Here is a 12,450-nt window from a genome sequence, read left to right on the forward strand (position 1 = left end):
TACATGTTTTCATTTCAAATACTCCTTATTTCCCTTCAGACTTCATAAATCATCTTTACTACTGCATGAGAAGTTGTGGGATTCAGGGGCTGGCCACTGTGCAAACATTTCAGATCTTCTCAGCGAGACCCAGCCATGGTTTTCCCTATTAATTGATGGTACCTTGGCAACGACAAGCGAAGGCAGGCACTTTATATTTATTTTACTGAACAATCATTGCTCTTATATATGATAGGCAATGCACTCCAATATTATGCCTAACTAAAGCCAAATGTAAAAAAAGCATGAAAACTCTAATATCCTAAGCAAAATGCACATGTTTTAGGAAAAGCCAAGTAGCTTCTACTGGAACACACAACATACATTTGAATGTTCACTACTCCATAAAGTAGTAGTATTGCATTTTCTCTCACATTTCAAACAGTTTATGAGAGAAATCACTGCAGTTTAAGGTAATTTCTCCCGATCACAACTTTGCATTAGGGAAATGGTTCACTTCAATTGTGTATAAAATGGAAATTTCCAACAAACGAAACTGGTCACGGTTCATGACAAAAGGGAGTTCACTAACGTGACACCATGCCATCCCACACTATTCTCTCTACCAAAAGGGTATTGTATTTCACTGGCACAACTGGCCTAGACTGTCAGATAACTCATACAGTTATGTTATGTTAGGTTTGTATCCCGGTCACTGCCTTGAGGGCTGGGCCTTGGCTAGAGAGCAGAGCAGGTTTGAGTGATCTCAGTGAGAAAACAGGATTATGAATTGCTTAGAGATGAGATGAGATGATTCCACTGCCACCTACACAATACCTGAGCTTTCCAGCATCCTCTATTGGCTCCATAAGCCAAAATTGTATGCACTTTCACATTAAATCCAGAATCTATTAAAAATACATTTTAATGTACAAAACATGTCAGACATCGAAAGATGATTAGTTCAAAGACACATGAGTAATTATTTTGTTCCGGTTAACATTTGGGTCATCACCTGTTGTAATACTCTGCGTTTATCAGTTACCTCATCTGATGATCACACAGCTGAAACATCCTGTAAGATCTTTCTCTTTAATAATATGGATTGGTTAGAAATGGACTTTGCCATTCTAGACCACTGCAGACAAAGCCATGGCCTCCAGCTGGCCCCTCTGGGCCAGTTTCCCCCGGGTCTACTGTTTTAATATGGCTGACTTTCATTTTACAGCTTACTCTCCTGGTGGCTTAGCCCCCACTCCCTATTTGTCTCACTTTGCCTCAACATTTTCTGTCTCAAACACACACTGACAGACAGACACACACAAACAGTTGGCAAATCTATTATTGGGCAAATGCCGATGTCCTTGACATGATCAACTTATCTATCATACCTATCAACCTGTACTAAGGGCCAATGGTTTTTATTTGAGGAAGGTCACTGGTTTTCCAATAACCAAATATGGTGGAAGGTCAAGACACTGCTAACCCAGGGTAAAATAAATTAATGATGAAGGGTGTTGTAAGATGAAACGTAACGCATTTCTGGTCACATTCAAAAGCTAGTAAAACAGAATGGAGGATGTGGCATAGGACTACCACTGCACAACTAACAGACTGGGATCGCTGGGCTCCTCACATACTTTTTCAGCTAATGCACCTGTGCAGTCAGCCCTCATGGCTTGGCTACATATCCATTGATTTGGGAGGAAAATGTTTTGTGAGATAGTGGTTTCCATGCTGTCTGAAGTCTTCCACACCAGAACACCATGCCAGATGCTTAACTGGAGCAGCAGGTTGAGCCATAATTAAAACAAACACCTCAATCTCCCGGATTAGCAGGAGTTAATTTGCCCCCAGTTGATTTATTTGTTTAGCTCTTCCTTGGGGAAGTTGACCAGGGCTCCAATTGAGAGCTCTCCCTCCCCACCCCAGCATTAACTCAGTCTGTACTCTCACACTGGCAAGTTTGTGTTTTAACTGTTACCAAGAACAGGGCCTGTCAAAAGTTGTTTACAGTTGAAAAGACAAACAAACTGAAAAGACACAAGGACACAACAATTTACCAAAACAATCTATTGGTACTCATTCATAAAACCTCATATTCCTATTACTACAAGCAATTATTTACCAGGAGAGGTAAAGGTTCATGAGGTGTGCTACTGAAACAGGAATATCTAAAACTGACCCGCTGTTTACAACACTTAAATTCCACAGCCTATTACTCAAGGGCTACTCACACTAACGACAGCTGACAGCAGGGCTATAAGGAGTAAATCTCTCACGTGTAAATATTACTATGCACTGTTGCTACTGTATATCCTCTTTACTTAGGAAACTTTCATATTATTTCATTGAAAGTCCTACAATACAGAGTAAAGCTTTTAATGAGTAGGCACATAGGAATTTAAGAGTACAAGCACTGCTTTATATTTAAACAATTGATAATTGACAAGCACATACAGAATAGCACAGAATGGCAGCAAATTTGCTTACATTAAGTACAAACTGCAGCTGAAATTCCTGAGACCTTGACATAAAAATACACTCATTTATGGCTGTCATCTAATCTGCATGTGCACCACATGTTATCAGTCATTACTTAATCTTGTATGAATTCTGCATGGTTGTAGAGATAGGCAGAGTACAGATGTAAAATTCCCATGCCATACAATGGACCCCTTTGACTGAATTCTTGCCTTCTGGGGTAGAAACACTGAATTGCTATTGCAGTGAAGATTTTATTAAGTAAATGAGGCCAAAGGTTCCTCTCGTTTAAAGTTTCAGCAAAACTTGCTTTGTCTAGTTTTTTTCAACCAATTATCAGTAGCCTGTTATGGTGTTAATATTTAATGTCTAACAGGAGACCAAGTGTACTATCGACGGGCATGTAATATATTGTGCCTTGTTTGCTTTTCCATACATAATAATGGGAGAAAAGTGGTGGTTTGACATCTTGGTGTTTGTGAATTACATTATCCTAGATGTGGAATCCTGTGCCCTCCGATGGACTGGCGACCTGTCCAGGGGCATACATTGGGCGACTGCCTTTCGCCCAATGTATGCTGGGATAGGCTCCAGCCCCCCCTGCGACCCTGTTCAGGATAAGCGGGTTAAGATAATGGATGGATGGATAGATGTGGAATCCACTTTCTCAGTGTGGTGCAATAAGATGAGAGATCAGATAGGCATTTCATGTATAAATCCATATCCAAAACACCCCAGGGAAAATATAGAATTATAAAAACTACCAAACTCAAGAACAATGGCTTAAAAAAGTAATTACTGTAAAACTGTCAAATCACAATGTGATCAAACATGCAAAACTTCAAGCAGCCTGATATGAATGTCTGAAAAAGCCATGTAATGACAGAAGGACATATTATATCAGTTTGGACCAACCGTGGAAAATCAGACACATCTATATTAGCAACAAATAACTACTGCTGAAAACAAATTGTAACAATGTGGCCAGTACTTCAGTTAGTAATAATATTAATACTAGTAATAATACAGCACACACTGCTTAAAATAACTTGCAGATTTTTTCACTATATCCCTCCATGCAACTGCCACGTGATAATAAATAAATGAGCTTCCTTGTAATGAAAAAAACATATGCACATTCAGAAAGTGTTTTTAACAAGTTAACTGTCCTTCCGCTTGATGAGAAAAGCATCTGCTGATAAAACAGAGCTTCACGTTTGGACAGCACTGCCACATGGCCCATTCCTCACTATCACCTCTTCTACTTCTCTGTGGCACCAGTGCCTCTAATACAGCATAAACACAATAGCAAAATGATAGACTTGTGCGCTATTAGGCATTTCTAAAGACAGGGCTATGTAAAAGCTAACGTGCAGCTGTTAGATGCTTCTGTGCATGCAGAAGACCATGATTGAGCTCTTCCCCATACAGAGTTCACTTCATGCATATGTTTCAGCTTCACCGACCCCATGCTGTGGAGCTTAATGGATCTCCAGTGAAATGTATACCCGAAACTGCGTAATCTAGGAGGGGGAGAGCGCAATACGCTAAGAGATGGGATCACTTGGGTGGGAATTTAGACAGCATGTACATGCTTATTTGACCAGTCATACATGGAACAGTATAAAATGAGAGAGTTTGTTCACTGTAGATAAGGGGTGCAGGCAAAGCCAGCAGACTGTTGAACACTGGGCCCTGGGGAAACCGGCTGTGGATAAATTCTACATGTTTTATAAGAGAGCTTCTGTATGTGTAAGAGGATCGAAACAAATTAAACATTAAGTCATCTTGTGATATTGCATAGGCCCTGGATTACTGCTATAAAGCTATATGCTGGAAATGAAAAGGTCCATTGTGCTAGTTTATACTGTTGCTGTAACAAGCAGGTACAGCCCGAGCTAGACAAAGCATTCTCTGTACAATGTCCGTGCAAATTGTTTATCACATTGCTTATGTCACACGACGTGTTTCAATATGGCTACAGACAATGACACTACTTTTTCTGGTCAAGTCTACAGCACAGCAGACCAATACAAATGATCAGTGCCAAAAATGTTCACAATTTCAAATGTGTTAGTTTAGTACGTAGTATACCATCAGTTCATATATTTTATTTTGTATCTGAATGCAAAAAGTTAACTTTCCAAAGATATGGTTTACAATCTCAATTAAGGGTTTTTTTGGTTGACCTTACTTTCCTCCTGTCTTAATCATATTCTTATAATTCGGTGTGAATGTGTGTGCATGCATGTCCTGTTCCTCTTGGGAGAAAACAAGAAATATGTATGTGATCACAACCACGACAAATAACAATAAAAAACTACAAAAATAAATAACAACAATAGGCTAATTCCAGTCAATGACTGCAATGTTTTTGTCATACTAGCGTAGCTTTTTGCTTCCTTATTTAGATTACTATTGTAGTTTTTTTGTTTCTGGTTATTTGTGACTCATTTACTATATCTGTCTGTTTTGGCAATGTGAGTGAGCCATGGAAATAAAGTCACTGAAGTGAGCTGAGGGAGTGAGAGAGAGGCTAATCTGCTTTGTAATGGTTTGGCCTGCTGCCGGCACACTCTGCCAGAGAGGGAGATCCCAGCATTTTTGGGCGCAGGCCAGTTCCGACTGCTGCCACCACTTCTTCGTCATGCTTCCTTTTATCCCCACAACAGCATCATGGGCTCTTCTGAATTACATCTACCCCAAGTCACTCTTTTCATCATTTCTTTCTTTATTTTAAAATGCTCAAATTCAATAATGATCACTTCATTCAGAGAAGGATTTATTTTTTCTGATAATTGTTCGGCTAATTTTCTTTACATATTGCAATGTGATATTTCTGCAAATTACCAACAATATTTGATGTATTATGTGAATGCTAATATTTATAAATCATGTAATTAATTAATTAAATTCTAAAATAAATAAAGGTGGAGGTTTCAACTAGCCTTTTAAAATATGTCTTTCATTCTTGAGATAAAATCTGTTTGCCTAAGCGATTGACTTTTAAAACTCTGTCCACATTTCAAATATTGGTCCAGTTTTGTGTGCTGAAATACAATTTATTCCTTCTTTTGTTTATTAAATTACTGGTTGGTGCATTCATTGGTATATTCATTTAATAATAATTCTCACAGAAAAGAAATACATTTCTCTCAAAATGAATGGTTTAAATCAATGTTTCAGTTGAATGCAGGAAGCAAATGCCATTAGCTGCAAACGAGGCCAACTAGCAGGAAATAATCAAATGAAGCAAAACATTTTTCAACTTTTCATCTTGACAATTGGCATATACTTTTTGACTAGCCTACATATCATTTAGAGATAATCACAGCACATTGTATAGGCGAAGGCGAAACATTTTCCCAACCGAGGCAAGCAATCTCTCAGACCAAAAATAATAAGGAATATAATGCGATGTATTAAACCACAAACCGCAGGTTTATCAGAGCTAAATCAAGCTAGCCAAGTTCTGAATTTGAATTGAAAATCAAAATAGAATACGAGGTGTTTTCTCTGACATGCTTCAGAATGCAAATGGAAAGTTTGGCTTTTACAAGCTAAATAGGCCAACTAAAGATTTTAGGCAATCACAGTAAGGTCACGAGTTGCGGAGTAGTAGGCTGGATTAATGTTAGTGTCATATGACGTGGTATTGAAATTAAGCTTGATTCCAAAGTTATTGCTGCAAAAATGGTTGAATATCTATATTCAGATAGATTGCCCAAATCTATCTGAATAGCTTTACTACAGCCGGGTATATTCTCGGTGGTGATAAACTTGAATGTTTTGTCGCGTAGTGTATGCCGTCTTATTTACTTATTTGCTTGTTTTGTTTGTTTGTTTGCTAATTACTTTGAGATCGTCCCACAACAAACGCGTTCTGCATGTGCCGCCTCACCTGTTTAAACTGCTCCTCATAAGTCCATTCGTGCTGGTGTGTTTGTACGTGTGTTGCCACTCCTCCCGGAGACTCAGATTGCCTCTGCGCCGTATACGGTGGATGGCCGATTTTTGGAAGCACACTCGCTCCGACCCCCTTATGGTCGTGTCCTTCTCGTGGTTGGGGTGAGCTGTGTGGCGAAAAGTATGTGAAGTCTTCATTCGTGGCTCTTTCATGTTCCATTCCATCTTGCTGAATTTCATCTTCCAAACCACGATTATGTTCTAGTTCATCATCATCATCCACATCAGAGTCATCCGCGGGCTCTGTGTACTTGAGTGCGGCTTGGATAGGAAGAGCGGTGCTTGTCCCCGTGCACTGAGTGGGTATTCCCGCTGGGAATGAGCTCCGGAACGCCGCCTGATATTGACGGAAGGCTATGGCTTGCTGTTGGAGTTGTGCCTCAATTAGAGATCGGACTTCTTTATCTTTCTGTGTGTGTCGGAGCGTCCCCCCGAGAGCCAGGCGTGCAGCCTGTTGTCGCTGGAGGTTTTCCATGACCGCCTCCAACTTCATGCCGTTGCTGGGCGGGTGGAACTGTGAACCGGAGAAATGGTGGTGGGCAGAGGCTGTAGACACCAGTAAAGGAAGGGCGTTCGCCGAGGAGAACGCCGTTTGCTAAACAGAGAGAATAAATACCTGGATCAAATCGGATCCCTTTACAATAAACGGTTTAAACACTTATGTTAGAGGCTATGGATTAAATTAAAATGACTAATAAAAAAATGCTTGAAAGTCCCATGGAGAACACAATACAGCCTAGTGAATGGTGAGTAACTACAGGAGAGCAGCTCATTGTTCTGTTGACACTATGCTCAGTCATATCATTTTCCCAATCGACATATGACATTTCCAGTAGCCTAGTTTTACAAGTCGCCGGGCGCTTTACAACAATAAAGCAGTTTTCTTTTCTGAGCTATAGACAAATTATGCCCTGTATCCTCAATTCCACATAACTAGTAACCCAATTAATGTTGATACAATTGATTTTTTAAATATATTTTTTTTCATGTTCAGATTATATCTGCATCTAAGTTTGTCAAGTTTGGATATGTCGGAATTATTGTATCAGCAAAGCATGCGCTGTGTTTGCTGTACATTGGATTCCAATAGCTATTTGCTTAGCATGCTTTATTGACATTTATCACACTTGACTATTACATGTACGTACACAAGCACAATCAAAAATATTACACCCGATTGAAATATTAATCTTAATAATTAACGTAAATGAAAATCAAGGTTTAGACCTAGCAAAGGAATATGACAATGTGGCACTTGTAACATAAAACACCATTGATTATTAATAATGATCAAATAGTAGGTCCGTATGATGAGAACCGAAAGATCGGAGTCTTACCAGAGCAGATTTTGCCGCAATACTGGTGTTATCAACCATGCTTATTTCCTCGGGTAGGGTGAGATGTTAACTTGTTCAATAGTAATCCCTTTTAAAAGCGTTGTAAGTGGGCTCTCTCCTGTTCAAACATTGAGTTATACCTCTCGGTCACGAGGAAACGATTTAAAATCAATGTTTTTAAAAACGAATGAATGTACGGTAACTGTAGGAGCCCGGTGGGTTTCAGCAACAAGTGGTAGCTAAAGCCAGAATGACCTCTTCAGGCGATAGATCAGCCCTTCGGCTCCCAACTGCTAACAACACGTCAACTGAGTGATAAACGGAGAGGGGCAGGGTCTACTGACAGTAAGTCCAGCCACCAAAGTGAGGGGACTACTGTATACTATGTAATGTCAAGGGAGGGGCTCAGTCTATGTTACTGTAATGTTGTTCGCAAACCCATTCTATTTTTGCGAATTAGTAAAGGCGGTTTATTGGATAACACAATTGGTTTTTTTTTGCCAATAGCCTTTGATGTCGGCAACGCCTTTTTGATTTCATTTTAATAATTTCACATTTTTATGAATGCTTTTCCTGTGGATAATTTAAATATAGAAGCTGTATTTAGTATTTTTGCTTGAAAGTACATTTTCAAAGGATATAGCTCTGGCTCCCCCACAACTGAAAAAAGAACATGTCGTTATTATTACATATATACGAAGACATTGCCGTTCCCTTTGGGCCTCTAACTAATATTCTAATCTGGTGCCCAACTTTTTTAGGTTCCATAAACTTTAGTGCCCCCAGGTGGTCAAATGGAAAACAAGGAAGATAAAAGAGATGCTAATATTATTTATCACATTCTAGCTATGTAGTTCATTCATATGTTCAGATGGTATATATTGTATTTCTAAGGTAATCCCTGTATAAATATGTCCACAGAAAAGTCTTGGCGCTTCTAAGATCATTGCAGTGCTGCTTCTCTCCGTGGCATTGATGTTCATGAGGGAGTATTGCTTTATGTACTGCTAGCTTATTAGAGTGACTGACAATTGGTCCTAACTGGCTACAATTACTTATTATTCTATGCTTTAGAAAGCCAAACAAGGTACTCTGGAGTCCCTCTTGTTAGCATACATTTAATAATAAAGTCTTCATAGAGTCCTCCTAGTCAAAGTTTACCAAAAGGTCTGGAACATTTAGCAATCACCAAAACTTGCCAAAATGTGACAAAGTTAATGCTTGCATTTAGTTGTAAGTCAAATTGAATTCAGCCCTCAGTCAGTCAGACATTCCTATTTACATACACTGCTATCAGCCCGAGTAAAACATTTCCAGCCTAATTCTATGGCAGTTTTATATATTCCCAACAACATATATTTTTAAAAACATATACAATACAGTGTTTGGAAGCTATATTTTAAGTATTCAGAGTTCTACAATAAATACATTTCTCAATCCAACCTTGTAGAACAATTGTGTGTGTTTTGAAAATTAGCTTGAATATTTGAATACCATCATATTTATTCTCAATATGATTATTATAATTTTATTTGTCACTCAACCGACTTTAACTTGATAAGAAATAGAAGATCACGCTGCAGAAAGAAGTTGAGTGAGAGCTGAAGGAGACAGCATTAGACAGGCTGTGGACACACAGTTCATTATTTTTCCCTAAAGTAGCGCTCTTATAAAAAACAAATATGTTCTCCTCTGCATAACTCAGGAGCAGTTCATGTTATAGAGTTTCTCTGACTAACAATCAACGTTTTTTGAGTCAAACAGTGCATGAGCAGGTGAAGAATCTGTTATTCTATCATATTGTGCAGTCGGTTTTGAAGCATCCAAATACTGTAGGCATCCATTTTGTGTGTTTTGCTTTACCTTAAGGTGAACTGACAGATGGGAGTCAAGAACTCAACACCAGCAAATTCCAAGGCGGAAATCAATGCATGCTGTTAAAATCCAGAGGAAGGAAGGAGAAGGGACTGCTGCTGAGAGGATCTATACTGATCAGGGATATTGATTGCCTTGAGGAAAATAGAAACATGTAAAATAGAGCCATCATCAATTGTAGCCTTTCTTTTTATTCACTGTCTAAAATGGCTATGTACTGAATCACACAACTACTGATAAAGATTTTTTTTTCACATTGTCTCCCAGAACTGGTAAAGAATGAATTTCCTGAATTCAGCAATGTCTCCATGTACTGCATCGATGACCGAACACATGCTACCATTTGTGAGCATTGCCAGTAATTAGTATTTAAACAATATTTCAGCATTATATAAGAATGTATAGTACTGTGCAAAAGTCCTAGGCACCCATATAACATTCTGTACAGCTAAGATTCTTTCAAAAATAATTAAATGAAAGGTCCTAAATAAATGTACTATACATTTGACATTACATTTTAGTAATTTGGCAGAATAGTTAAAAACTGAATCAAATTAATAGTTTTTGTGACCACCCTTCGGCGTTAAAACTGCATCACTTCTCTCAGATGGCCAACGCTGTCCTGCAGTTCTATAAGAAAATCAGCAGGGAGCTTGTTCCAAGCATGTTAGACAACTTACCGCAGTTCCTTGCTTCTGATCTCAGACAGCCTTGATCAAGTTTTTATGTAAAAAGCAGTCAATTGCTTACAGTAATATGTTACTTTTTAAAATTAAATACAAAAATGTCTCTGTAAAATTTAATCTTTTGGAAAATGAATATTTGAAAATCTCAAATGTGTTGTTTTATACTAACATACACACAAAAATAAGCATATATATATAATAAAGTCTAGGGTACCTAAAACTTCTGCATGGTACTGTATATACTAATGAACTCTTTCAGATTTGTTTCATGATAATCTATCTTTTGTAATATGAAGAACATGCCATGTCACATCACAAGACCAGACTTATGACTTTGTGTGTGTGTGTGTGTGTGTGTGTGTGTGTGTGTGCATGTATGTGTATGTGTGTTAGAGAGAGAGAGAGAGAGAGAGAGAGAGATAATAATTGGTTCTCAATTCATGTTCTGGGACAGAAAAAAAACAACATGTAAATCACATGGTTACATGGGCTCTGTTGAATAAGTGCCAGCATAATATCAGATTATGGTTTGGACTGTTTATTTATTCATGTATCTGCAGTTTACAATGTATTTAATCATGAAGCATTATGATTTAAGACACAGCTGAAGAAACTTACAAAAGATTCATCTTAACATACACTTTATTAGGTATACCAGTAATTAGGTTCTGTTGTTTAAAAATAAATAAGTTATGGATGGCAGGTCAGTTGTAAATATCAGCAGGTTTGTTAATAATCCCATTTCAGGACCATTATAGTACAGTGAGAGAACACCAGTGAGAGAACACCAGTGTTCTTTAACTCCTATCTGTAGCACAGCCATGTCCGTAGACCATCTTTCATTAAACATATCCCCGTTTACAAATTGAACATGCACAAAGGTGTCCCCAAAGGTGCTCCAAGTGCAGTTTTAATAAAGTTGTATTTACTGCCAATGCTGACTGGCAGCTCCCATCATGTGAAAGCTTTATTGAGTCCCAGGTGGAGCCAAGGATGAAGTAATATTGACTTTGCCTCACAAGGCCTCAGCCATAGGGCAATGTTAAATCCTCTCTGGAGGGATTTCCAGGCTTGTCACTGTCCATAATCAATGCTAAACAGAGAATTGATTAATTTACTAATTAAAACTGGCCAACAGTTATTAACTGTTAATGTAATTGTATATGTACTGCATGTTTTTAAAGCTGTCCAGTTTTAAGAATGTCAGTCAAAAATCTGTAATTATTCTACATAATACAACTTATGGCATAACTCACTTCAAAGTATTGATTGAAATTAAATGATTCTTAGTTTTACTATATATATATATATATATATATATATATATATATATATATATATATATATATATGCATTCAATATTCGTATTGGTCTTCTGCTGCATATCCACTTAGAGGTTTGAAGCTCTGACCTCTCTCATTAACAATGTGTTTTTGCCTGCGGAACTGCTGTTCACTGGATTATTATTTTTTTTGCACCATTCTCTGCAAACTCTAGAGACTGTAATGAATGAAAATGCAAGGAGAGCATGCTAACTCCATGCAGAGAGGATCTGGCCAAAACCTCCTTCATGCAAGACATAAAAATACTGCTCCCATCAAGCAATTTTACTGAGTGCTAGTGTGCTAGTTAGGTTTCCCTCTGCAAAATACTGCACATCTTTGCACTTGTGTTTGCATTGTAAGTTTCTCTTGATAAGAGAATTACAACATGTGAGTAAAGTAAAGCAAAGTAAAGCAAGGATTATGATACACACATGGCTCGGGAAAACTCCTTCATTTTGCGGCCTGTAGGGGCGGCCTGAAGCATAGTGGTTAAGGTACATGACTGGGACACACAAGGTTGGTAGTTCTAATCCCGGTGTAGCCACAGTAAGATCCACACAGCTGTTGGGCCCTTGAGCAAGGCCCTTAACCCTGCATTGCTCAAGGATTGTCTCCTGCTTAGTCTAATCAACTGTATGTCGCTCTGAACTAGAGCGTCTGCCAAATGCCAATCATGGAATATGTAATGCTAGCCCTCAACATCTGACTGGACAGCGGGTATAGCTCTTCTTGCTGTATGTAAATGAAGAACGTGAAGCAAACCTAGGGTCGTAAGCAATATTGCACCATATTTATCAT

General features: G+C 38.3%; 1 protein-coding gene across 1 annotated transcript in view; it reads right to left on the reverse strand.

Moving 5' to 3' along the window:
* LOC133142337 (AT-rich interactive domain-containing protein 3A-like) overlaps positions 1-8,036 on the reverse strand; it is a 47,967-nt gene extending 39,931 nt beyond the window's left edge. The window contains exons 1-2 of the mRNA XM_061263501.1: positions 7,767-8,036; positions 6,365-7,024 (exon numbers count right to left, since the gene is read on the reverse strand). Coding sequence (XP_061119485.1) covers positions 6,365-7,024; positions 7,767-7,805 — 699 coding nt within the window. The 5' untranslated portion in view covers positions 7,806-8,036. The remainder of the gene's footprint in view (positions 1-6,364; positions 7,025-7,766) is intronic.
* Between the last annotated feature and the right edge of the window lie 4,414 nt (positions 8,037-12,450).

This window comes from Conger conger, chromosome 12 (assembly GCF_963514075.1).
Source record: "Conger conger chromosome 12, fConCon1.1, whole genome shotgun sequence".
Taxonomy (NCBI): domain Eukaryota; kingdom Metazoa; phylum Chordata; class Actinopteri; order Anguilliformes; family Congridae; genus Conger; species Conger conger.